Here is a 26,811-nt window from a genome sequence, read left to right on the forward strand (position 1 = left end):
AACTTCATAGAATGAAAGCCTTGTCCTTGAAAAGGAGACAGAAAAGGTTAGGGGGAAGGGCAAAAATTCTCCTTACAAACAGCAGAAGCAACAGGAAACCAGAAGCAAGAACCAAAATTCTATACCTCTAAGTTTACAAAATTTTTGTTTGTCAAAACAAATCCAATCAAATTTACCTAATCATTCTAAGCAACATATGGCAATCTGCGGTCTTTCCTTACACTTAGGTAGCACGGAAAGCCGTAAAACTCTTGAACAAAAGCTCATCTATCAAACTGGCAGTCTAAATCTCACAGGTATCAACAAATGCTTTTCAATCCACTTATTTATTCGTGTTTTTCTCGTTGCCATGTTCCCACCAATCACGTAGCTCTATTTTCTGCCTTTAAAAGCACACACAACCCACAATTTCTCTATTCGCTCTGACGAAGGGCTAACGCTCGAAACATCAGCTTTTATAATTGTAACGGTGGCCAATTTACCATTTCAACTTAAATTAAACAAGACTTTTACTGCTAAACTTTACAATGACAGAAGAATAACAAAGGAGAGAAGAAAGAGACCACAATTGTAGGCAACAATGCTGGGATTCAGAGTGCACCAAGTTGGCTAAAGCTCTAGAAAACCATGCACTACTTTGAGGGCAAACTGGTAAAGGTAGGGGCAACTTGTTTTACTTCAGGTGGTGAACTCCTAAAAGTGATAGGAGGTCCAAACTTGCAATTTGTTGAAACCTACATAAACCCTAAAGGGCTGTGTTCTACCTTGTTTCAACTCTCAATTGGTTGTATTCAGGGATAATCTTGACTTGTCAGGTCATTAAATATAGACACCTTAAAAATATACTAAATGGAAATCATTGTGCAAAAGATATTTGTACCTATTCAGATATCAAAAAAATAGCAAAAACATTTTAAAATATTAGTTTGAATTGTGCAGAAAAAAAAGCACGTTGTAAAAAAAGAAAACTGAAATCTGATCTCCATCCTAGCAGAAATAATTTTTACAGCAAACTTATGCAAGAAAGCTATTTGTGCTGCACAAAATTATAAGCAGTTCAAATAAGTATTTAATCAAAAGATTTAGGAAGATGGCAAATTTTGAACTTTTTTGCCAGAGTAAAGAAAGTTTGATAGTACAGTATAGTAAATTTGACAGTGGTAGTAAAACCCTTCCATAAAAATACTGATAGACTCCAATTTCTTTGTGCTATTTGCACCAGAGATAATATAATTTATGAAGCAAGTAACATTTAATGTAGAACTTAACTCTCTGTTTTCAGAAGCAAATGCAAAGGGAATTTAGCTCAGCTGGCACAAGCAAATCTCTTTACATACATACATACATAACTTTATTTGATAACGCAGGTTAAAATTTTGTGCAACTTTACAGCTGATGTGGACCTGCCTAAACTAAATAGTCTATAATTATATAAAATACAGATATGATAAAATTTATAAGTTGAATAAATTAAGTAAACCATAAGATTTTAGTAATAGTGAAAATTTGGTTTCATGTTTTGTATAACATTACCTCCCTTTTCAAAATTAATATTTATGACAGTTTGCTTGGATTGTTTTAAGTTATATTTAAAAATAGATAAATTTGGAGAATCTTTGAAATTATCGGGAAGTGCATTCCATGCTACTGCAGATCTATGAGCAAAGGACCTACGACCCAGTTCGGTTTTGGGCCTATTAAGTACAACATTCAGGGATTTCCTTAGGTTATAGCTGTTGGAGTTCTTGGTCACCAAACAATTAATTTCCCGCAACCCTAAATTATAATAAGCATTATATGTAATAGTTAAGATACGTAGCTTATAAAAATACTCTAAAGGCATCCAGCCAACCTTAGAAAGTACATCATTATCCTCAAAACTATTTGGTATCTTATGAATCAGCCTGGCAGCCCTGATGTGAATCATTTCTAGATCTTTAAGCTTGGGTCCAGACCCCCAAATTACAATTCCATATAGAACAATTGGTATAACTATCCTATAGTAAAAAGTCTCCAAGATAGATGTACATAGGAAATTTATACGTTTATTTTATATATTTATAAATTTGTACTCTTAACAGTTTCAAGTGTGTCCATAATGGATTTGTGACCTACTTTCACTACTTCTGGCACAATGTGATGTCTTTCAGCCCAGCATTTGATTGGGTTCCCACAGACAATCAAATACTCATGGTCTTAAAATAAGTGAGGAGAATTTGCTACCTTTCTATAATATCAAGAAATGGATAAATATTCTAGTCTTCTCAGATAAGGACGAATAAACCGTAGGCCCCATCTCCTGCAGGGTTAGGGGTAGGAGACATTAATTTCCCATGCACGAGATTACTGTGTGGTGGATGTCCTCCCCTGGGGTGGGATAGGAGGGAAGGTGAGATCGTTACATGGGCTGAAGCGGCTGCCAGAGGCGCCTGATAATGCTGATGTCCAATCTCAACCTTATCATTGTAACTAGACATGTTTGTTGTTTAGAGTGATTAAGACTTTCTTTCTTTCTTTCTAGTGTCTAATTTCTTAGACACCAAGAGAATTTCTACTGTTGATAAGCTTCTCTAAACAGGCGGAAGCTGTTCAAAAGAAGTCTTACGACATATTTTGCCAATCACGATGCTAGTATAAAGATTTGTGAAAAGATCACAAGAATGAAAATGTTACCAATTGTTATGCTGTGCTAATAATATCTTCTTGCACTAAAACATGGTGGTGGGGATAGGGGCTATGTCCCTCCAAATTTTTGTTTAAAGAGACCCCTGCTCTGCTGCCTATGGCTTTAGTAACCTCCCTGACTCAATGGTGTGTTAGTCCTACATAGAATTGTTACAAAATTGAAGAGCCTTGAATAAAAAGCATTATCTATTGCCTCAATTTTCACATTTAAAATAATAGGTTCTATTTCTTGTGACCTTTACTTAAAAAATCTTTTCTTGGCAAATCTAATAATAAAAAAAACCCAAACCCAGCTTATTAAATACATTCCTAATCCTCCCAGCTTGACAAAAAGTTTTGGTTTCTTAGAAGACAGAGTGCGATAGCAGAGTAATGTTCCTGGTCCAAGGCGCCAACAAATGAACATCATCATGAAGACAACATCATTCAGTTTTGCCAGCAATGTTTGATATTGTCCAGTTTCTCGCATAAACCATCTTATCTGCAAAAATGGATTTGAGATCTCCGTTCCAAGTATTGTCGCGGCAAGTTCAGGACCAGAATAACCATCAAACAGCACAAAAACTATTCCGCAGGTGGAGATAATATGATGTAAAAGCATGACAAACCCTTCAGTACCCATGTAAGAACACCACAGAAAGTCAAACAGAAAGTAACTCAAAGTAAAGGTGGCAATAAATGTATGAAATGGGGTGTTAGCATCACCCATGGCAACCAAGGGCCATGGACCAGTAATAAATGCACTCCAGAATGACAATAACGATGTTAAAGCTCCATGACACACTGTTACAAGCCGGCAGTTCCATTCATGGCTTCGATGAGGATTGATGATGCATAAGTAGAAATATAAACTGGTCCAGATAAAAAACATTGACATCAGAGGTATTGCAAGAGGAATGAAACCCATGGTGGCATTTGATCCAAGACGAAGACTACAAAAAGGATGAATAAACAAAAAAAAAAAGACCTTATCTAAAATAAAAAATAAAAAATACAAGATACTTCTTCAACGCCAGAGATGGCTTACACTACTTGTTGGCAATTTCTGTACTAGTTTCGCCGCCGGGAAAACTGAATATTCAAAGTTGAGCCTTGTGACTCCAAAACATTTCAGAACAAATCCTCCTGAAAAAGCCAATAAATGGCCAAATTTTCTTAACTCACACGACAGCTCTTGGATGCAACGCGTGCTATAGGTAAGGGTTATGTATATGGCACAAAATCATCAAAATTGATCAAATTTGCCACCAATCAAATATATCGATCCGCAGTGATTACAATTGTAACCCAACACGGCTCACGCAATGCACCTGGCAGCTAGTCGTGGAGGAGAAAAAAAGCATCATTTTCATGATCGAAAGGAAAGTTTAATTTTCGATGCAAATGAGCGACTTGAGGAGATCTAGCATTTCCCTGTAAATTTTAAAACAACTCGTAAATTAAAGCGCTTTCGACGCCGAACAGTTACGGTTACATGATTGCACGTCGAAACTTGCCTCAAATTTACAAAAGGTTAAAAAGCACACCAATATTTGGTTTTCCGTTTTCGATCTCGGTTACTCGAGCCTCGTATCTTAAAGCATGCTATGCTCTCTAAGATTCCATGCGTTAAGCTTTTACAAAATTCTGACCACAACATGCATCTGTAAGCTTGTATCACTCACCCAAATACCGCGATATGTGGGAGAAATATCTCCCTATTGATGACCGCCTTTCCACAGAAAAATATCAACCTCCACAGGAGAAAGATATCGGTTTTGTCTGGCATAAACAGATTAGTTCTTCATTATTCAGCTTGTTATGGTTCCACTCCCATATTCGACTTCGATACCGAGATGGAGAGTGTTTGGTCACGTGTCAGATAGGAACTCGTCTTACCGGAAGCGAAATCATGAACGGTTCGCGCCAAAATCTCAAGGGCACGAAATGTTCTTTAGTTACGTATTAGGCCTTGCACAGAGAGTTTTTCAAAAGGGATTTTGTAAAACCCATCGACGAATAAATAGTTTTAGATAGTAAGGTACTATTGAAACCGGGAAAAGCGCGAATGCCAAGACGAAAGGGAGCAAACAAATTTAGAGCAAGGGACACGAGCTGGTAAAAGAAAAAGGAAACGCCTGCCTGCTAAGGAAAGGCATTTTACCTACTGGTCACTGTGGGAGACAAAAGTAGACTTTGCAACACATAAAAGTAACTGTGCGAGTAAGTGGATTCCGTTTAATTTTATTTCACAGGTGATCGCCGGGAGAATGAACGCATAGAACATGTCCAATCACTGCTATAAGCTGCAAATCACAACGTTCACGGCCTTGAACTTTTTTAGCCAATGAAAGTTTTCTAAGGCGTGGAATAAAAGAAACTGGTCTTGAAAGATAGTCAAAGCCATCATTGTGTCTGTGCGCATCCTGTAACATGCTACTGATTTGATGGCTAATCGCTGCTCGTTAATGATTTGTTTGAAACCATAGATTTTAATTATCACTGCCTCTCTGTTGTTTATTTGATTTTCATTTTGGTCTAATTCGCAGCTGGTTCTTCTTTGTCTCCTGCTCCCGATGGCGCTGTCTCTTCTTCTTAAATAGGAACCTGCTCATCTCCATTCCCTGAGGCCCCTGAGGCAGCCTTCTTTTCTCCCTCTTTAGGAGCCCCATTATTTCCTTCTTTTGATAGAGCGCTCCCCTTATCTACTTCTGACGGAACCTCATTACCTCCCTCCCCTGACGCCCCTTTACTTCCTTCTTCAAATGAGGCTCTTTCAAGCTCCCTTTCAGATTGCATTATTCCTTCTACTGGAATCTGACCATCTCCTTTATTTGCACTCTCCTGTTTACTGCTGCCGTTTTCTTGCATCAGCACTTGTTCTTCACTGATATCAGCTAAGGTGGATTCCCCTGCATCCTCACTTGCTGCCTTAGTTTCTTCGCCTGTGGCGTCACTGGCTGCTTCCCCTTTCTCCTCCTTTGAATCACTTCCAGCCTCAGCCACCTCTTCTGTGGCATCAGTAAATCCTTCAATAGCCTCCTCTTTACCATCAACACCTGCCTCCATTTCCCTCTCTTGACCATCATTGCCTGCCTCGGTCACATCCCGCTTGACATTATCCCTTGCCTCAGCAACCTCTTCCTTGGAATTTTTCCCTTCCTCAGTTACCTCCTCCATAACCTTACTGCGTGCTTCAGCATCCTCCACCTTAGTAAGACTGCCTCCATCAGCCATCTCCTCCTTACCATCACTGTTTGCCTCATCTATCTCCACCTTGGCATAGCTACCTGCCTCAGTTGCCTCTGCCATGAGATTACCACCCTCCGCTTCCTCTTCCCTAGCATCACAAACTACCTCTGCCTCCTTCTCCTGACCAATACTACCTGTCTCAGCTGCATCCCTCTTAGTATCACTTCCTGCCTCAGTTACCTCTGCCTTGGCAGGACTGCCTTCATTAGCAATCTCCTCATTAGCATCATCAGCTCCCTTAACTATATCTTCATTGGTAGCACTGCCACCCTTAACTTCCTCCTGCTCACAATTGATACCTGGCTCAGCTACTTCCCCCTTGGCATCACTAAGTACCTCAATTTCCTCCTCTTTAGTGTCAGTGCTTGCCTCAGCTTCCTCCTGCTTGGCATCACAACATTCCTCAGCTACCTCCCCCTCTGCATCACCACCTTCCTCAATTATCTCCTCTTTATCACCACAGCCTGCTTCAGCTTCCTCCTCTTTAGTATCACAGCTAGCTTCCTCATTCTGCCTGCTGTTGTCTTCCTTGGATCCCCCTGCCTCCTGAGCCTCATTAGCTTCTTCAGTGACCTTCTCGGGAGCTGTACTGCTTCCATCGCGTGAAACTAACTCCTCCTTTACGATGCATTCTACTGGTAACTCAACTGATGATACCTTCTCCTGAGTGCCTCTCTCTTGAGCAGTGTCAGTCTCTTGATTGACCTCTTCAGTGGTAGTGCCATGATCCTGAGTTTGTTCTCCTTGGATGGTATTTTGTTCCATGGCTTCCCCTTCCTGTATCACAACTTCTCCTTGGGTTACTCCCTCTTCAGATATATTCTCATCCTCTTTCAGCTGTTTCTGGACAGCAGAGCCCACTTGAAGTACTTTTTCCTGAACAGCTCCCTCATTCTTGGATACTTCTGCCAGAAAAGCGTCCTCCTCTTGAGCTATTTCTATTTGTGTGAAACAAATTTGTTGATTAGTGGCACCTTGGAAAGAGCTCTCATCCTGGCCAGCTCCCTTTTCCTTCTCTGCCTCATTTCCCTCCTTGCTACCCTCCGATTCAGCTTTGCTAAAGTCCATCTCCTCTATTACAATCAGTGGAGGATACTCAGATCCATGCATAGATGGAACCTCATCTGAGCTTTCCAAAATTGCCTTATCAATGGCCCCTTGAGTGAGCTCTTCTGAAACACAGTACTATGGTTAGAAGCTTTGCAAACTGATTATTTCCTGCTGTTCATTAAAATGTAAAGGCCCAGGCTTCAAAACTTCATCAACTAAGGTCACTAACTTCAATTACTCAGTTTGCCATTTCCCTTCCAGTTAGTGCACCAACATGTTAATTGATGCCACAAGGATTGGCTTTGGAATAACTGCTTGCCCAAGTTGAAAATTTGACTGTAATCAAGAAATGGTTAATATTACATCAGGAGAAACAAGTTTGAAGCACATAGTTTTTTTAACACCTTTTATTCTGTGCAAAAAAATTTTGCATAATTTTTCAATCTACCTGTACAAAATTAATCACACTATACACTAAAATAATTAAATTAGGAAATAAAGTAAGTATAATGATAAAGGAGAATGAGAACATCCTGAAATAGTAAATATTTGGTAAAAGTTACTCAATAATAGTAAAAAGTACAGCTTGAAATTAAAATAAACCCTTTCACTCCCTGGGGTAACCACTGCTGAATAACCCCTTACAATATACAATATATATTTTGTTAATTGAAAAGGTGATGAAAAGAAAGAAAATATTACAAATTCTCAGATCTAAAATGCAGAGAATTGAAGTTGGATCTTCAAAGTGAAAGGGTTTAAGACCAAACTAAATCAGTTGTACAACATCTTCTACCTTCAACAAGCTTCCTTTTATAGTCAAGGGTTACACTTCAAATTTCAATGTGTCCGTTGGAATTGCTTTGAAAGGATCAATATTTTGAATTTGTTTTTTCTGAAAAGCATTGTTACTTTAAATGTGAGAGAAACCACAAAATATGAGTTTGGCAATACAAAGACAAGAAAATGGAAAGTTTTTTTGATCCAAATAGAAGTGATGGGAAAGGGTAACATGAATTGCAATTGGCCAAGTTTTAGACTTGCATTTTTAAGATACAAAAGTGGTGATGGACATTGCTTCTATAATTAATCACTCTTTCCTGATTGGTAGAACCAGTGAGACTAAATGTAAACTGTAAAACTTTGTAGAAGAGATCATCAAGAGGAAATAACATTACAGTCTACAAGTTGTCTGTAAAACTATCAACTAAACCTCTCACTAACAAAATACATGATTATTTTCTTCACCTCAATCTTTAGATTTAAATGCATCCTATTTGACCACAAACTTTCTACACTACTTTACCTAATTGGCTCTTTTTTTACAAGTAGTTACTATCATTTTTCTTTTTGATAAACATTCACAGATTGTTATCAGACAATGTATTGTTAGTACATAAATTCTGAAGGGGCACCTTCTTATCACATAATCTTCATCACCTTCCTGAAAGTAAAATTTCTCCTTGGTTTATAGATGAAAATAAATTTTTCATTTATTTTTCTTATTAATCACAGACCAGAGGTGGTTAAGGACCTCATGGAGATTACATTCACTTCCACACAGATCATTAAAATAATAATCATCACACACAGAGTTTTCAACAATAAACATACAGTTACTTAAACATGCAAGCAGTTTAGTCCATTTTACACACACAAATTTCCCTCTGACTCAATTACTTACTTAGAGTTAATGGCCCCATAGTGATCTTGTAAAAGCATTGTTCAATGAATTGCATGAAAACTGATTATTTATTTACATGAGGAGCATTCCAACGATTAATTTGCAAAATATTCTACAGTGGGAATTCCCTCTGAGATTTGTACCAAATGCATATTGAAAGGCAAGGACTTTATTGGTTTTATACTACATAACCATAGAGAGAAAAAAATTTCCATGTTATTCACAAAAAAAATATTAATTTAATTGAGCTGATACCATCATTATACTGAAACAATATAATATGTCATTAACAATGGGGTTCTTTGTATAAATCTATTATTTTGATTGAAAAGATTATAGCCTAAATGATTACTTATCCAGACAAGAGTTGATTACATCTGCCTAGACTAGCACTAGATAATATTTTATGTTTTTCTGATGTCTTCCCTCAATTTTCAACAACTTACTCCCTGAACAACAAGCAGATATATTACTAATTGTACAAAATTAAGTTATAATGCACCAACCAAACATTGGATAAACAATATGTACAATATTACACTGTGTGCTTTATTTATTATTACCATCTTTAAGTTAGTTTTCAATGCTTAGTATTCAAGTTTTAAGAAAAGCATTGGCATAACTCTCCTCTTGCTATCGAACCAGATGGGAATTTGTACAAAGGGGGAAGCTGTTAAACTTAGTTTAGGTAAATTTGTTTTAAAAGCAGAATGTTATTTAAATACAAGTAGATCTACAGTTTAATTTCTTTTAAGCTAATCTTCTGACGGCTTTGACTCATCAGCCTCCTCAGCAACTGATGGTTCAGCATCACCATCACCCTTATCTTCCTCACCTGCTGGAACTTCCTGTTTTTCATCTACTTCCCCTTTCTCCTCTGATGCTACCTCTTCATCACCTTGTGGTAAAGACTCTGAGCTTTTCAGGGCCTTTACCTGCTCCCTTGCCTTATGACCCCTGAAACTTGCCTGAATCTTAACTACAGCACCTTGCAGATCTGGATCATTCATATCTATATCTATCTGTTCTTGCTCACCTTCTGCCTTTTCTTCATCTGCTGCACTAGCTTGCTCATCAGTAACTACCTCTCCTTCTTTCTCTAGCTTATCAACTCCTTTATCTGCATCTGCAACTTCATCAGCACCTTTGCTGACAGCCTCATCAACAGTGGCTTCTTCTGTTACGGCCTTTTCAGCTTGAACAACTTCTGTTACCTCCTTGCCAACTGCCTCCCATGTTTCAGCACCTTCAGCTGTGACAGCACCATCAGGTTGTCCTTCCTGCTCCACAGGCTCCTGCACATCAGTTTCAGCTTCAGCATCTTTAGTTTTTGCTGCTTCTGAGTCATCAGGTCGTGCATCTGGAGCTTGCTCCTCAGTGGCATCTTCCTGCCTCTCTGGTTCTTCAGCAGCTTCCACCTCTCCTGCCTCAATTGCTTCATGATCAGGTACCTCTACAGAGACAACCTCTTCTGGGGCATCTTCAGCAGCATCTACATTCACTGATACTTGCACATCACTTTGTGAAGCCTTTATCTCCTTCACTTGCTCTCGAGCCTTGTGCCCACGGAAACTTGCTTGAATTTTGAGAGCAGCAGCCTCTTCATCTTTGTGTTTCTTCACATCCTCCCGAGCTTTGTGTCCACGGAAGCTTGCTTGAATTTTGACAGCAGCGTTATGCACATCAGGGTCATTCATATCAAGGTCAACTTCTTCTCCTCTCTGCAACTTTTCCATTTGATCACCTTTCCTTGCATCATCTTTGCCAGTTTCTAGAAGTTTGTGAATCACAAAAACGAATGAGACATAAATATATTTCCAGAATAAAAACCCTACTCTAAAGGCCTTGATGAAATTTTGTTTGGAGCGATTTGAAGGAGTAATAATAGTGCTCTGAATTGTGTTGGAGTGATTTTATTCACATTTTATTATTGTGATACCAAAATGGAATTCGAAAAGTTACCTTAGAAAAACACTTTACCATATATTCCTTTCACAAGCTAAATAATTAACGCTTCCTTCCTTTAGATGAAAATTATATTAAAATTATATGGCAATGCGTTTCTTTCAGAATATGGCAATTTCAATTCAATATTATTCCACTTAAAAGTATATATTTAATTTTCTAACGCTTTCGATCACGATATCTTGCTTTACAAAAATGTGAAAAGCAAGAAAAGGAAAAGCCCTTGACGCTAACGGATGGAAGTTCCTGCAAAATTTTCCTCGAGAAGGAGGGAAGTTAAAAACTAGGAAAAGAGACCCATGAATGAGTAATCTTGTAGATAAGTAATATTCTAAGTCAGGATGCAAATAATTGGAACGGATTCGGTCGAAAAAAAAACACGGATCACTAAATATTCGATTTGGCTTGCATTTTCAGCTAGCGTAGCTATACAAAGAAAAAAGGTACCTTCACGGATTAGAAGCTGGTTCTTGAAATACTGCGCGGCAAAGTTGATGATGTCCTCTGGTTGCTCTCGCAAAACTTCTCTCGCCAAACCCTCCAATAAATTTTGAAAACCCGGCGGAACACGTAGCTTCATAGGAGCGTATTGCACCGCCATGTTAAGTTTTCAAATCCTTCGCAGAAACAGTCAGAAACACAGAAAAATCGATCAAATACAGAGCAATCTAATTGCACTAATGCGCTACATAAGTATAATGGCAGAAGTCTCTATGACGACAGCAAATAATTATTCGTTAATTGAAGCCAGGAATCTGGGGGCTAGTTTGTTATTTAGTTCCCAGGGGTGGGAAATTTTGACTCGGTCGAGGTCAGGGTCAAAACGTTAACTTTTTTCTTTTTTGGGGTGTATCAGACAAAACTCAACTGGGATTGATGAAAGTATCTGGCAACAATTACAACTTGAAGATATTTATGGAAAATGGAGAGCTCATATTTATTCTTCAAAATATTTCTCACAAAGAGGAAAAAGTTGACAAAAAAGGTATTTCAATATTATGATCTATAACTTGAATAAAAATCTATGAAATTTAAAGACGACTAACGCATAAATTCAATGCCACTTTCTTTGATAAAAAATCTTTGGTGTCTTCTGCTCAACGGAAAAGTTCTGTGAACTGAATAAGTTATGTCAACTCCAGTTTGAACATTATTTCTATCAAATTCATAACGGTGATTCACCAGTCTTTGCCACAGCTGACACAAATATTCACGATTTGTTGATTTTTCTGCGTTCATGAAGATTGATTGCTTAGTGGCAATCAGAGCCACATGATACTTCTGCACATACTTTTGTAAAATATTGACAACTTTTCTTTGGTTTGATTCTTGAAGACCCAGGCTCTCTGCACCACTACCTCTGTCAAGCCAGTAAAATGCACTCAAACTGTCAATCATAAAGACACCCACTTCAGGCTTGGCAGCTAAGAGATTTTCAAGTGATAAGACAGTCGCCAGTAATTCTATGCTGCTGTTACAACGAACAATAAAGAACAGACCAAGACAAGACTTGATGAGGCTTTCATAATCACTGTATTTCTCGGGATAAACAAGAGGAATGCCTGCTGAAGTTTCCTTGAGGGGGTTAGTTCTATCACTTTCTGATGCCCTCTCAGATTGATCAGCATCTCTGATTGCTTTTAATATCCTGTGTTCCATTATTGTTACCAGTCGCAGCAACTGGAAATGAAAATCATTGTCTACAAATACAACCCCGACAGATCTTCCATTAAGTTTGAGATCCTTCCATGACCTTGGGAGAATACAGTTTGCAATCAAATGAAGAAGCATCTCTGTTTTGCCACTTCCTTCCATGCCACAAAATTCAATAACATTTCCTGGTTGAACACCATCAGGAATATCTGCAAAAAGATCTAAATCCAGTCCACCTAGAGCCTGTTTACCACCCAACCGCACAAACAGCTGAAAAAGAGAGGGCAGAATGACATGTATAGCTTTAAGTTATGCAATTTTAAAAAAATCTTAGAACTTCATCACAGCTTTTCTCAGAGGTCCCCTAATAAAAAATTGTCGAATTCTTTTCTTTAAATCTACTGGGAAGCTTTTAATCCTTGGTATACTAGTTCTCAATTTGCAATGTTTTTAAGTTAAACCTTTCAGAAAACAAGGTTTTAGTATCACTGTAATATTGTTAATATTCTCTGCATCTTTCAAATTGTGAAGAGTAGAAGAAAAGAAACACTGCTTTGATAAATTGGAAAATATGAATAAGTTATGATTTTGCAGCAAATTTAATTTTAAATTCGACCACTTTACTGATGAATAAATATTCATTCAGTATTGAATGTTACATTACATTACATTACCTGCGCTGCCGACTCAGAAGCCATTTTGACCGGGAATAGTATTGAAGTCTGGGCCTAACAGAAAATGCGATTTGTCAACGGAAATGATCTAAGAGTGGCTAATACCCAAAGGCCTACTGGGAATTTGTAGTGACATCAAATATGGCGACCGAGTTAGTTCTTTGGGCTGTTTCGATATTTCTTGGACTACTATACGCTGGTGAGCGATTTCTTGAGGCTTAAGGCCTCATATAATTTTCTTCATTTAAATACAGTGTGCGTTATGTTAATAAGGTACAATTATTTGCCTCAGTGATGTCCATAATGATGTCCTTGATGATGGGCAAACAGCCGAAAACGTTTGGTGTAAACATTTATAATTTTTTTCCTAATCTTTTAGCCTTGTATATAGAATATTTACCTCAAGATGGAAAACGTCTCATCGAAAGTTGGGCATAGTTTGAAATTTTTTCCGTTCAGAATGTAACAATCCATCTTCTCCCAACCATGAGACTAAGTTAACAGTGTGAAAGTTTTTCAACTTTTTCAAGAACTTCTTCTATTGTGGCTTAATTTACCAAGTGTGAATCGTGCCATCTCGACATAACTGACATTGATCGCGACATTGACCCAATGCATTTTCCATGATTTTAAAATCGATCTTTTTTCCTTGTACACATATGCACACTGTACTGATACTCACTCATATATTTTGTTCTATTTGTCAGCAAATGGAGATAAGGTCGCACAGAAAATTTACGAGCCAATATCTGGGGTGAATCCTTGTGTGCTGCTGACAAATGCAACACATCAAATTGGGTGCACTTGTAAGTTATTGTTATGACTTATATACTTATTGACCGGTTGGTTGGGCAGGGAGAGAAAATAGAGCACATAAGATCATGTGATATGGATAGAGTACAATGAGTTCCATACAACCTTGACCTCTTGCCTTACTTGTTCTCTTCTAAGGAAGAGAGTTCTCCAGAGGATAAAAGAAGGGGTAGAAAGCTATCCCATCCCCTCCCCACCCCCACATGTAGGACACAAGTCATGTGACCATGTTAAAAATATGCTTTGACTTACGGTAGAGTGGAAAAAGGACAAATAAAATGTTGAACAACTCCAGTTGGTCTTTGAATTAGAATTATAGTATTTGTCTTTAGCAAGCCAACCTAACCATTAGCTTGCTGTAAACAAGTGAGGGCACAAGCTTCTTTTCTACTAGCATCTATTCCCCTTACTTTTTGTTTCGTCGTAGTTATAGTCAAGTTTTCTTGGTATATGAAAATTGCAGCAAAGGTTAATTCTTTTTTTTCAGATCTGAACAGGTGATTTGAAACGTCTTGTCTTATTATAGTAGCCATAGCTTTAGAAATAATTAGCTGGTGAAGTGCTTCTTAATACCACAATGAAAAACTGAAAAAAAAAGTTAGCTGGTGAAGTGCTTCTTAATACCACAATGAGAAAATGAATTATTTTTTCAACAGCTAGTATGAGTGGGCATGTTGGAATCCTTCACTATATCAAAAGCAAAGCTGACGTTGATTGGATAATACAAAATGGAAGCCATGCACCATATGTTCCATTGTTCAGATCTGACTTGTTTACACTGTAAGTATGATCATGTCGAGTTCATCAGAAACTCCATGTTTTGGTACAGTCCCTAGTTTAATTGAGGCTTACTAACTATATTATTTTATTGTTATATAACAAAGGGTTTTACTGACACCAAGGATATTCCTGTGGGAACAAGATCATCCGTATATTTTTTATCCTTTGGTCCCCGAAGAGTGGCTAACATCTATTTTGTCCTTAAAGTGCCCATAATGTCTAAAAATGTTTTTCGCTCATCTAATTCTACATTTCACCAAATGAACTTGGGTGCAAAATTTTTTCGATTTGGGTAAAATGCGATTTTTTTACAAACTTTTTACAAAGTTCAAAATTCTATTTTCTTGCGGTTGACCCCTGCCGCTGATCACAAGAATAACTTGCTCAAAATGACCACGTTACTGATGTCTGTGACGTAGGTTCAGGAATCTCTCTTGACCTTAAAATGCATATAAATACACTGGTCGAGTGCGGGTCGTTTACAATATTGTGAGCTTACGATATTGTGACCACTCTGAAGCAAATTCCCACTTGTTTTCAAGTCAGCTAAGTCACAACCTAAAATCACGTGTTCCTGAACCTACGTCACAACTCACTTTAAACCGAGGAAGACTGGTGCGAATGGTGGACCAAAATGGCGGCAAATTTGAATGTCTTTAAAAAATTATAAAAAAAATTGCGTTTTATCCAAATCGGAAATTTTTCTCGCAGAAGTTGATTTGGTGAAATGTAGAATTAGATGAGCGAAAAACATTTTTTGACATTATGGGCACTTTAAACATTACCCCTGAATCACACATTAAGGTCACAGGAATACAATAAATGATCATCAGTGAAAGAAGCTCTTGTTTGTCAAAGAAATTCTCTTTGTCAGCATCTTAGGAAATGTATAGAGAACAGCATGGAGAAGATGCAGATGAATTTTAGGCTATAGAGGGTTTGTGGCAGCTATTGTCAGAGGATAGATATGCACAAACTGAGCTGACAACCATCATGCAAGAAACTTATACTTAGGGATGGCTGTGGTTGATGGTTGCCAAGGGAAGGGGCATTCAGAGCTTATAACTATGACCTATGAATCTTGTTGCCTCCATCCTGGCTTACTTGGCTATGGCAGTCAAACCCAGGTTAATGGGGTGATCTGTACCATGCATGGTGCATTCCACCTTTAAATTTTGCAAGGCAGGCACCAAGGTCATGCCAGACTGTCCCAATCCAACCTCCCTCTCCGTGTGATGAGTCCAGGACATCATTTATGATTTGTTTTCTTGTAGTATTTTTAGGTCATAAACTGTTCCTTTGCAGTGAAATGGTTGATCGTCTCATACAAAAGAAAAAAATAAATGGGGCTCTTGTCATAGCTGTTCCATCAGGGAAATACAGATATACTCCTCAAACAGGTATTTGTGTTTGGTGGGTCAGAGAGTGTTAACTTACCATTGGGATGTTAAATGGAGGGGGAGGGACCCATGATAGCAAAATTTTTGTGTTGTTCTTTTATATTATAATATGATAAAAGAGGATTGCTTAAGTTTTTCTTTACCGATTGTGTGATTGGACTAGAATGCTTGCAGCAATCTGGCTTAAAACTGAAACCAGTGGCAACCTGGTTACTTTACAGTTGTTTTCCCCTGCCTCAGGAAGTTTCCTTGTTTTTACTTTGGGTTCTTGGACACTTCGTGGTATATTTCCATTCTTCTGATTGCCTGTTGGGATTACTTTGGTGTTGGTTTTACACAAACATTGTACAACACTCAGATCAAAAAGGGCTTTAATGTACACATTCTAAGGGCCTACACCAGATGCTGTTATATTTGTGTCTTAAGCTACTTTTTCTGAGTACCGTATTTCTTCACCTATAAGCCGAGCGATTTTTTCAGTTTTCGACCCAAAATTTTGGGAGATTTTTCACGGAGAACGGGGTTCGGCTTATAGCCGAGGGTTTTACATTTTAAAAATATACAGTTGCTGAATAACTTTACCCCCCCGGCTTGTAGTCAAGTTAGCAATGAAGCAGAAGTAATAAAACACAACAAAAATAACTTCTGAATATTGGTTATTCACTTTTATGAAATTGGTGGCTCCTAAAGGAGCCGTTTGACGGATACGTGCAAGGGCTTTCAACCCAATGGTTTACTCGCCATCCGTTTCGTTTTCGCTGTCTGTGTCGAACTCGTTCTCTTCTATGTATTCATCATCTACTTCTGGGGTTTCCTCAGAGTAGACCACGTCGTCCTCTGTTCCGTCCAAGGCATTGGAAATACCGCAGGTCTTGAAGGATTTGACAACCATCTCTTCGGGTATCTCTGCCCATGCTTCCTTGATCCACCTGAGGACAAGATTTCTGCTTGGCGCCTTCTTCTTCCCAGCTGGGGTAAACTCAAATGGCCCAGATGTCATCCACGCCAAGTACTTTCGGCGCACATTATCTTTAAATGGCTTGTTTAGGCACTTATCCAAGGGCTGTACAACCGGGGTTAGGCCACCAGGGATAACTGCGACGTCAATGTTTCGCTGCTTCAGGTCATCTTTCACGGAATCGGTCAAGTGAGCTCGGAATGAGTCCCACACCAAAAGGGAACGCTCGGCACGGGGCAAACTCTGTCGAATCCATTCTCGGATGCCCTGTTCATCCATCCACCCTTTCTTATGGAAGGAAACACGAAGAGGATGCGGCACAACCAGATCTCTCGGTGTACGGACGCCTTTGAAGATGACTTTCGGTGGCACCTTTGCTCCATCGGCAGCAACAGCAAGAACGACGGTGAAGCTCCGCTTTTCCGCTCCGCAAGATTTTACTGGCACTGTTCGGCTTCCACTGAATTCCAGTGTTCGGTTCGATGGCAGCTCAAAACGCATGGGTGTCTCATCCATGTTGTAGATGCGGGATAAAGGGTAGTCGGCGCGTCTTCTTGCTGCAATGACGAAGCGATGAAAGCACACAATGTTCTCTTCGAGATCGGCGGGCAATCGCTGGGCCAGAGTTGTTTTGGTTCGCATGCTGACCGAGTGGCGTCGTTTCCATTTCTCGTACCATCCACGGGAAGCTTTGAAAGCAGGATCATCGGAGAGCTCTTTAGCTTTAAGGCGAAGGATCAATCCACTCACCGCAATACCTACGAAAAATAAAATAACAATCTTATTTTGCTGCGAGATAACCGTAGATTCGTGACTGCAGCACTCTTTTCGTGACATGTTATGAAATTGTCATGACAACAACATATTTCTGACCAATCAAAGTCTCTGTTTCCCACGCACTGAAAGACGATATCATTCAACTCTTCAAAAACTCTTAAAATTTTAGACAGAAAAGTAAATACCAACCTTGTTCTCTTTGCTGTGAAAACCACTCCATCACTTGCTGGTCTAGTTCGGGATATTTCGGAGTGAAACGGCCCATCGTCGCACGTTTTGCAGACATCTTCAGCTCTCCGGAAAGAATAGTCGCCTGGTCTCTTCTCCAGCGTCGTACCATGGACTCGCTTAGTCCATATTCTCGAGCGATTTCCGAGTTGTTTTCTACCGCTTCAGCTTCCGCGATAACTTTTATCTTGAAAGCCATACTATACGAGGAACGGCGTGCTTTAGGCATGATGATAAAAAGTGACAGCGACGAAAGGTATACTCGATAGATTGATACTTTGAAACGTTTAACTGAGATTATTATTGTTGTTGTGGTTAATCTGTTGTCGCGTGGTAGTATTTATACAGTTCGTTGGATCAATTGATATTCATATCTCTTGATTGGTTCGCTTTTTTTCTTTTGTGTTTATTGTAATTCATTAGGTTTTGTGTTTAGTGAGTCAATTTCTTATGTTTTCCGTGAGGTTCGCTTGCTCAAATGGCCAGTTACAATCAATAATTTCGCTCTCGGCTTATAGCCGATGGTTTTACCTTTTTTTTTGGGCAGCTTGAGTGTAGCGTAAAGACCCTGAAAGTCAGGGTCTCGGCTTATAGCCGAGATCGGCTTATAGGTGAAGAAATACGGTACCACTAACTTATCAAAATAGTAATTATTGTAACTGTTACTTTACGATTGTTTATTTTTTGTTGTTTCTTTTTGGGATTACAGATTCCCCAGACTATGAATGTCCCAAAGATAATTTTGGTAAGTTGCTAGAACCACACACCTCATGTCAAGCATGTTAAATGGTCAAGAAAGTCTTGTCTCTTGCATACTTAAAGGTTTTGGGTCCATTGGGTTCAACCATTCCAAATGCAGCCTGCCACTTAATTTTGTTGATAGAAAGTGTCACTCTTAGCATCTATGTGAACAAGCCTAAAAAAGCCCACTGAAACAATGAGAGAAGTTGCTATTCATGATTTTACAACCATTTTAAACTGGTGTGCCACTGGTTGAAAAACTGGAGCTATCAAATTGACCTAATACATTTTTTTCCATATAAATGTGGAAACACATTACAGTCGAAAAGGGTTGATCCTGATAGTGTGTGACCTAAATTAATTATTTTCTGTTGTATCTTTTAGGAATCTACAGTGAAAGTACAAAATACAAAAACTGTAAGGCAGTGAAATGGAACCCACATGTAAGTATCCATTGACCCTTGGATGTTAGTGTTTATGATAAATTTCTTGTAATTTTAGCAAGGAGAACTTTGCATGAGAGTGTATTGATATTGAAAGAGAAAGTACTCATTAATGAATCCAAGGATTGGAAGCATAATATTTTCAATAGTGTTTGAGTTAAATACAAAGCACCCTTATTCACCAAATGGTCGTCGTACTCAATTGAGATCAAGCTGTTTGTGGTATCAAGCTAATTGCCATCTTGTTTTCATTGGACAGTGGAACGTGTTTCAGCATCTGGATGCGATAGCATTCTGTTAACATGTTTGTTATGTTGGATTACATCATCATTCCAAGACATGTGCATAAGTTTGTTAGTTGTCAACCACGTAGTACTTTTCCACTGCCCAGAAAGGCATAAGTTTTGGTATATTTTGCATTTTTCTCCATCTTTTTTAGTTATTCTGACAGTTAATTAAACTTGTCCAAGCCTCTTGGTCTTCAGTTTTACAAGCAATTTGCACCCATGCCAACACAGAACTTTTGTAATTGCAAGTAGTTAGCACACGCAGGCTCAGACACTTAATTTGAAAGCTGGCTAGTGAATTGTGTGTAGAATTATGGTATTTTAGAGGAGCATAGTCATATCTTGAGAATTTTGTTTAAGCGCATGCTAGTCAGTCTTACCAAGTTCTCATTTTGTTGGTGCTTTATACCAATTATTTTTCAAAGTAACCACTTGGTAAAAGTTTTATCAACACTTTGCCTAATGTCTTCTGATGATTTGTTCTTTGCAGGGAACCAGAATGTCATTCAAGTACTTTGATATCCCCATGTTTGCTTTGAATGACGAGGCTGAAGTGGATTATTTACTCAAGGTATCAACTGGCATGTGGACCAACCTTATTGTCAAACTTTATTTCTCTTTATTGTTCTCTTTTCATTTTTGTGTGGAACATCTTTTAGGAGTGTTTGCTTGAGGTCTGAGCAATTTCTCTCTGGTGGTGTATTCCTTGATTTTCTTGAGCCAATAATGTGCTGATGATTTTGAGAGAAATTTATTCCACTCAATTAGGATTGTGGTAACACAATCTTGTAGTTTGGTGAAGTAAATGAACTTTGGGTTATGAAAGTTAGTGGTCGTGTAGATCTAAATTTGTCATTTGTAATTTGTTTATCCTCTTGATCCTTCACCAATCTTGTTCGATTGTAGTCTATTTATTGCCACACTGGTGTCTGTCTTCTGTGGTAAAGTGTTTGTTTGGTTCAATCTGAAACAATTCCCCATCATTCACCCTCCAACCTCACCGCGAAAAAACTGTAAACCTGATATTCTAAAAACCTCTTATTACAGTGTTATAAGAAGCACAATAAACAGGAACACCCTGATTACCCTTTGTGTGCTGTAGAGCTGAAGGATTTCATGTATGCTGCCAAAGACACTCCAACCTGTGTGAGGAAAAGTAATATACCAAACCCTATTGGGGGTAAGTTATTTTGAATGTTTGTGTAATATCAAAGATACTGTGGTATTACATAATACAAGCATTTTGATTGGTTCTTAAGTAAAGTCTGTTTATGAGCCAAGTGGCCCATCAGGCCAGCAGTTAACCCCAGTTTCTGTAGTATGAAGCAACTAGGAGTATTTCTACTCCCTCCTGGATGGGATGCTAGTCTCACAGGGTTTACCCCCTGGATTTAATTCACCAATACCCATTTCTACTCTTGGGTGGAGAGAAGCACTGTAAGAGTAAAGTGTCTTGCCTAAGAACACAACACAATGTCCCTGGCCAGGGCTTGAACCCAGGCCACTCAATCCAGAGTCAAGTGCACTAACCATGAGGCTACTACACCTCCTGATTGCTTCTTACTTATGATCTATTGGACGACAGACACTGAGATGACATCACCATCAACAACCTTTTGCTTCTTGAATATAATTATCAATATAAAGAAAAAATATTGCATGTTGCAGTGCATCTGTTCAGTAATACATCACAGATAAAAATCAAAATACGGTAAGAGCTTAAGTGACGCATTCTGCTGCACCTCGTGCACCACTTTTTTGTTCCTACCAGGTTTTGACGTCATCTGTGACCTTTTACCGAACAGAGGCACAGAAATGTGGAATCTCATGTTATATTGATCATTTGATAACAAGCGGGAAGAGATCTGGTTGGGTCATATTGTAAACTTGTGTTCTTTGGCAACATGCTTTACTCTGACAAGGCGTATTGAAAAATGCGGTAAAAAATTGTCATGTTGATTTGTTGGAAATAACTGAAAAATTAACTTCTGCATGCATAAGTACGACATAGGTCATAATGGTTTGCGTTTTTTTTTTAGCCAACTTTTGTCTTCCTCTTGGAGACATGAATGTTTGGGGTACTCTTTATCCAATAAAGAAGGGAAAAAAAGTGGTGATGCTAGCTACTAAGGTAAATGAGATGTGGAATACTAAATTAATAAGCATATGATGCACAATCCTCGCAGTAGATAACGCTATTTATGCAATAGCGAAAATCAGACCTGAAAAAAATCAGGCCTGTACGGGACTCGAACCACTGACCTGTGCGATACTAGTGCAGCGCTCTACCCATTGGGCTAACAAGCCAACTGGGAGCAGGCCGTTAAGTCAACTTAACGGCCTGCTCCCAGTTGGCTTGTTAGCTCAATGGGTAGAGCGCTGCACTAGTATCGCAGAGGTCAGTGGTTCGAGTCCCGTACAGGCCCGGTTTTTTTTTTTTTTTTTTAGGTCTGATTTTTGCTATTGCATAAATAGCGCTATCTACTGCGAGGATCGTGCATCATACGTATCTAATACCGCAGTTCAAAATATATGAACTTCATATATTCATTGTATCTAAATTAATAAGGTTGCACCTTGATTATCTGGACTCTAGGGGACGGGGCTGAGAAGTTTGGAAATTGAGAGTCTGGATAAAAAAATATGAATATTAATGAGTATCATTTCAAAATATGCCATTTGAAGTGTTTACAAATTCCAAAACTTTTTGGACCTAAACTGCTGACATAAATCAGTTTGTTTTGAGCTGCTATAACATTAGCGTGTTGCTAATTTTGCCATTCTTTGAAGCTGCATATAAAATAGCAGCAATGCTATTTCAGTACCTCTGCTTTGTTTGATGCATTAAAGTTATAGATCTTGCATGTGACTAATTAATATTTCTGAAAAAATGGGATCAGAGAAGCAAGTCTAAAGAATGGAAAAATCCAGATCATTGAGGTCTGGATAACCAAGGTTTCGACAGCACATATCCTCTGATGGTTTCAATGCTGGGAACAGTTTGTGTCATAAAATAGGCTGTGATTCTTCATCGTGGTAAATAACATTTAAAGAGAAATGTAATTGTTTGTCTCACAAATTATGTGGTCACTTGGGATGTGGATCACAACATTGCTACTGCACACTGCTAGTCCTCTTTAGGTGATGACGTCAACTGAGTCTGTGTCACCTTCATGTGCTATTGTGCTCAGATCTCTGATCAGGTTCCCTCTGTGGTCTGCTGCAGCACATCTCTCCTGTTGTGATTTTTTATTGTCACATCCAGGCCTCCAAGATTTCAATTCCACCGGCCCTGTTGATGTAATTATGGTGAAGTCTTATGTGAACTGCCTCTTTCACCCTGGTGTCTAGAAATGGGATCAGTACGCAGTCAAAACGTCGTAATCCACATCCCAAGTGACCATAAAGCGACAAACAACTACATTTCTCTTTTAAGTTTGTATTGTAATGTGACAAGTTTGTTGCTTTTTTTTCTGCAGTTGGATTCCAATTCATTCTTTCATGATCTGGTCCCTGGAGTAGATAATGATGGCTCCGGAATAGTGGTTGCATTGGCTGCGGCAAAGGCACTTGGAGCTTTGAAAAGAAATGTGAGTTTTATTCCTTTAGACATTACTCAAAACTTCAATGTATTTATTATTAGTTTTCTGCAATAATGTGCAGATTACAGTGATATCCACTGTGTGATTTTATACCGTAAAAGGACATTTACAATTTGAAGGGATGGGTGTAGAGAGAAATCAGTGCTTGGAGCACTATAATAATGACATTCACAGCTTTTTGAAATATTTTTTTGTGATTGTCACCCACCAATTGATTTGTTAAAAGAAATGTCTGGTCAAAATTAAATTCAACTGTTTAGTTTGATAATTATATTTTTTTTCTTTTGTAATAAATTAGTTTGTAATCATTTTAACATTAAAACATTTAAAACTACAGCATACAACTTGATTTTTACTTTTCAGGGTTCCTTACCAGAAACCAAGTACCACATAATGTTTACATTTTTCCAAGGGGTAAGAACATGATTGTTACAGATATTTGGCACCAAATTTTTCTCATTTGTTTACTAGAGGTTTTAAGTGACTCAAAGGCTTTGAGGCGAATGTCAAGGCCATGGGAGTGGAGATTAATCTCCCATGGACAAAGACCTTTTTTCTGGCAGGGGGGAGGGGGGGTGTGGTGAAATTCAAACTTTTGTCTCTGCTTTTTTTAGGAATTTTTTTATTTTAGAGCTTATTTCATCATTATGGCATTGAAAATGGGTGGTATATATCCATAGCATGTTGTTGTTGTTGTTGTTGTTGTTGTGATAACTTACTCAGTTACCATGCATCATTAATTCTAGTCAACATTTCGTTTTTGTTTATTTTTTCTAGGAAGCGTGGGATTATATTGGATCTTCAAGAATGGTGTATGACATGGATAAAAATGAGTTCCCTCCAGATCCTTGGAAGGTACAAGTAACATTTAATTACTCTGCAGAATGTATGTGTTGTAGCTGAAAATCGTAGGGGTTAAAGTGATTTCAAACTATAAAGGATGATAGTTTTGAAAGAAACTGTTTGGGGCTGCATCGGTGGGAGTAACGAAATAATTTGAATATGTCAACAAAGTTGAAGTGGTAAATTGGTCACCGTAACGATTACAAAAGCTGACGTTTCGAGCGTTAGCCCTTCGTCCGAGCAAATAGAGGAATTGTAGGTTGTGTGTGCTTTTAAAGGCAGAGAATGGAGCTATGTTATTGGTGGGAACATGGCAACGAGAAAAGCAAGAATAAATTAGTGGAATGAAAAGCGTTCGTTGATCCCTGTGGGAAATAGACTGCCAGTTTGAAAGATGAGCTTTTGTTCAAGATTTTTATGGCTTTCTGTGCTACCTAAGTGTAAGGAAAGACCACAATTCCTCTATTCGCTCTGACGAAGGGCTAACGCTCGAAACGTCAGCTTTTGTAATCGTTACAGTGGCCAATTTACCACTTCAACTTTGTTGATATATTCAAATGATTTCAAACTAGGCTGTTCTGTTCAAATTGCTGCATCATTTGGAAAATTGTGGAAACAAATTTTGGGATCGTTTTTCCTGTTTTTAGCTTGAATACTACACTCAAAAACAACGCAATGCAGCATTTTGCTACCAATTTTACAGAGGGCAAGGGAATCGAGCAACCATTTTGCGTCATCACCCCAGAGAGCCTCGCGCACCGATCAAAATGGCAATCGCGGGACGTTCAAACTGGTCATGAAGGCTTCTTTTGAGAGGCCAAAACAAAAAATCTAAGGGGAGAGAACATTTTTTCTGTCCGAAAAATCTACTTTTGGACACTTAAAGAGCATTTTAAGGGATTTTCAAAAACAGTGGAGGGATCCCTTTAACCTAGTAACTCCTGAGATCTGAACTTGAATTCTCCCTTCTAGCTGTCACACATTTCTTTGTAAAGTAGGAATTTAGTGTTACATCACGATAACAACTTTTACCTGATAAGTTTGAGTATCCTCACAACCTGTTTGGTGAATAGTTAAATCTTATTAAACATTTTGTTGTGTAGTATCACTGAGTATTTTTACAAGTTGTGCTGTATTTTGAGGAGCCCGTAGGGGGAATTCAAAATATAAACAACAAGTAAAAAATACTCAGCGATACTACAAAGCAAAATGTTTATTAAGAGACTATTATCCAATGCGCCAAATTGTTATTTCAGTGTGGGCGAATTTGGCAGATATTTCTTTACGGTTCTCTGGAGTACAAATATTATGTGACATTTGTAGTTGATTCAGATGTTATTTGTACTCTACATTGTGCAGTTGGATAATGATATGTAGTATCTTGGGGAGAAGTTACATGTTAATCATTTCTGGGAGTAAAATGGGATTTTCCTTTGAACAAAGGGCAGCACAAATCATACCTGTTTGAAATAATTGTAGAAAGAAAACAACAAAAATGTATGTACTCCTATGGCATGGCACTCAAGCTCCTTTAACTTTATGGCTAAAACTCAAAGTCTGTCACAAAATTGTTGCACTGAAAACATTAATCGACAATAGTGATTTCCTCATTTTGTGATGACTAAAATCACAGAATGAGGAAATCAAGCATTTTTATCTCTTACTCTGCAAGAGTGAAACTGAGTGATCACAGTTTGTACATGTAGTAGATTTAAATAAATTTTAAAATGCAATTTTTTTTTAAATGCATTTTTGTTTGTTCAAGGTTGATGGGGAAAAGCTTACTTTGAATACTGGGGATATCAAATATTTCTTGGAGCTCAATCAACTAGGACTCTCAAATGGCAAGTTGTGGGCACATTCTGATCCACTTTCCACTAAACACAATGAAACCAATAAAAAGGTACTTATATGAAAAGTTTATGGACAACTAGCTTGTCATAATAATCTCGTCAATTTTTCATCAGACAAAAAAGGGGGATGAGATCAATCCTTCTCATTAAACAAGTCCATAATTTCACCTGCTACCAATAGCAGTGAAAACAGAGAGGATGCTTCATTCCTTGTCTGGAAAGTAAGAAAAGTTATTAAAAGAAAGCTCAAAATTTATCTATTTACCATGGTAACCAAAGTGATGCCAGCTTGGAGTGCTGTGAATAGTGAATGTTTTTCTACCTTCATTCCCAAGATCCCATAAGATGTTTTATTACATGACTTGGGCAGTCAGAAGGCCAATAACTAAAATCAACCAATCAAAATGCTCTATTGCCGGTCAATATTCTCTCAGTATTGGACCGGGCACTGTCCCAAATGGTCCCGAATGATACCGCACTTGTGTCCCTTTGAACTTCAGTCGTATAATAAATCTCTCATTAACCAAGCTTGCTCGGGACCGCACTGGGAGAATGTCGGCCCTCAGTCTTTTTTGTACGGACCTTGCTGCGCTTGGTCCGTACTGTCAAGACCTTGGGCCGATATTCTCCCAGTACGGCCCTCGCACTTGGTTAATAAGATATGGTTAATAAGATATGGCCCTTGCACTTGGTTAATAAGATATGAGGCGTGAGTAGTCCAGTGGTCAGTGTGCTGGACTCTGGGTCTGATGGCCCGGGTTCAAGTCCTGGCTGGGGCTTGACGTTGTGTCCTTAAGCAAGACGCTTCACTCACATTGCTTCGTCTTCTCGGATAGGAAATAAAGCCAGAGGTCCCATCTCCTGCACCTTTCAATTAGTTAATTTCGGCAGGGGACGTTAAAGAACCCACATCACGAGATTACTGTGATGTGGTCTGGCCTGTTTACTGGGAATGGGGGAAGGGGGCATCTGTAAAATTTCTCCTTTATTAATTGTAAATTGCCTCCAGCAGTCTGGAAAAGTTGCCTGCACAGTGTTGTAAAGCGCATTAGAGCATTTACATGGAAAGGCGCTATAGAAATCGATCTATATTATTATTATTATATTATATCCTCCTTTAGCTATTGAGAATTCTGTCTTCTTC

At 38.5% G+C, this 26,811-nt stretch overlaps 5 protein-coding genes across 5 annotated transcripts in view; 1 reads left to right on the plus strand and 4 right to left on the minus strand.

Moving 5' to 3' along the window:
• Positions 1-1,334: 1,334 nt before the first annotated feature.
• Positions 1,335-2,047, minus strand: LOC111328432 (uncharacterized; the record flags this gene model as incomplete). The annotated part of the gene is made up of 1 exon (XM_022932860.2): positions 1,335-2,047. A coding segment is annotated over one exon (558 nt), but the record flags the coding sequence as incomplete, so codon positions are not given.
• Positions 2,048-2,647: 600 nt separating this feature from the next.
• LOC111328453 (TLC domain-containing protein 5) lies at positions 2,648-4,537 on the minus strand. The gene is given in 3 exon segments (XM_022932887.2): positions 2,648-2,928; positions 2,930-3,617; positions 4,350-4,537. Coding segments are annotated over 3 exon segments (813 nt in total). The 5' UTR covers positions 4,454-4,537; the 3' UTR covers positions 2,648-2,907.
• Positions 4,538-4,888: 351 nt separating this feature from the next.
• On the minus strand, positions 4,889-11,347 carry LOC111328456 (uncharacterized). Its single transcript, XM_088728668.1, has 4 exons — positions 11,063-11,347; positions 9,407-10,421; positions 8,906-8,915; positions 4,889-7,101 (listed from the first exon to the last, which is right to left on the minus strand). The coding sequence occupies exons 1-4, from the start codon at positions 11,214-11,216 to the stop codon at positions 5,260-5,262; spliced, it is 3,021 nt and encodes a 1,006-aa protein (XP_088584794.1). The 5' UTR covers positions 11,217-11,347; the 3' UTR covers positions 4,889-5,259.
• A 180-nt stretch (positions 11,348-11,527) lies between these two features.
• Positions 11,528-13,012, minus strand: LOC111328469 (DNA repair protein XRCC2). The gene is made up of 2 exons (XM_022932909.2): positions 12,943-13,012; positions 11,528-12,538 (listed from the first exon to the last, which is right to left on the minus strand). The coding sequence occupies exons 1-2, from the start codon at positions 12,964-12,966 to the stop codon at positions 11,657-11,659; spliced, it is 906 nt and encodes a 301-aa protein (XP_022788644.2). The 5' UTR covers positions 12,967-13,012; the 3' UTR covers positions 11,528-11,656.
• A 31-nt stretch (positions 13,013-13,043) lies between these two features.
• Positions 13,044-26,811, plus strand: part of LOC111328471 (nicastrin) — a 22,344-nt gene continuing 8,576 nt past the window's right edge. Inside the window, exons 1-13 of the mRNA XM_088728480.1 lie at positions 13,044-13,141; positions 13,650-13,748; positions 14,412-14,535; positions 15,841-15,935; positions 18,608-18,643; positions 19,024-19,082; positions 19,860-19,940; positions 20,417-20,549; positions 21,409-21,500; positions 22,849-22,959; positions 23,335-23,385; positions 23,749-23,826; positions 25,580-25,717. Coding sequence (XP_088584606.1) covers positions 13,084-13,141; positions 13,650-13,748; positions 14,412-14,535; positions 15,841-15,935; positions 18,608-18,643; positions 19,024-19,082; positions 19,860-19,940; positions 20,417-20,549; positions 21,409-21,500; positions 22,849-22,959; positions 23,335-23,385; positions 23,749-23,826; positions 25,580-25,717 — 1,155 coding nt within the window. The 5' untranslated portion in view covers positions 13,044-13,083. The remainder of the gene's footprint in view (positions 13,142-13,649; positions 13,749-14,411; positions 14,536-15,840; positions 15,936-18,607; positions 18,644-19,023; positions 19,083-19,859; positions 19,941-20,416; positions 20,550-21,408; positions 21,501-22,848; positions 22,960-23,334; positions 23,386-23,748; positions 23,827-25,579; positions 25,718-26,811) is intronic.

Source organism: Stylophora pistillata, chromosome 7 (assembly GCF_964205215.1).
Source record: "Stylophora pistillata chromosome 7, jaStyPist1.2, whole genome shotgun sequence".
Taxonomy (NCBI): Eukaryota; Metazoa; Cnidaria; class Anthozoa; order Scleractinia; family Pocilloporidae; genus Stylophora; species Stylophora pistillata.

Coding starts and splice junctions, on each gene's coding strand:
- LOC111328456 (XM_088728668.1), bottom strand. CDS start 11,216: ATGGCGGTGCAATACGCTCCTATGAAGCTACGTGTTCCGCCGGGTTTT. Junction 10,422..11,062: donor CCAGCTTCTAATCCGTGAAG/GTACCTTTTTTC, acceptor ACAAACTTCTAG/AAACTGGCAAAGATGATGCA.
- LOC111328469 (XM_022932909.2), bottom strand. CDS start 12,966: ATGGCTTCTGAGTCGGCAGCGCAG. Junction 12,539..12,942: donor CTTCTGAGTCGGCAGCGCAG/GTAATGTAATGT, acceptor TCTCTTTTTCAG/CTGTTTGTGCGGTTGGGTGG.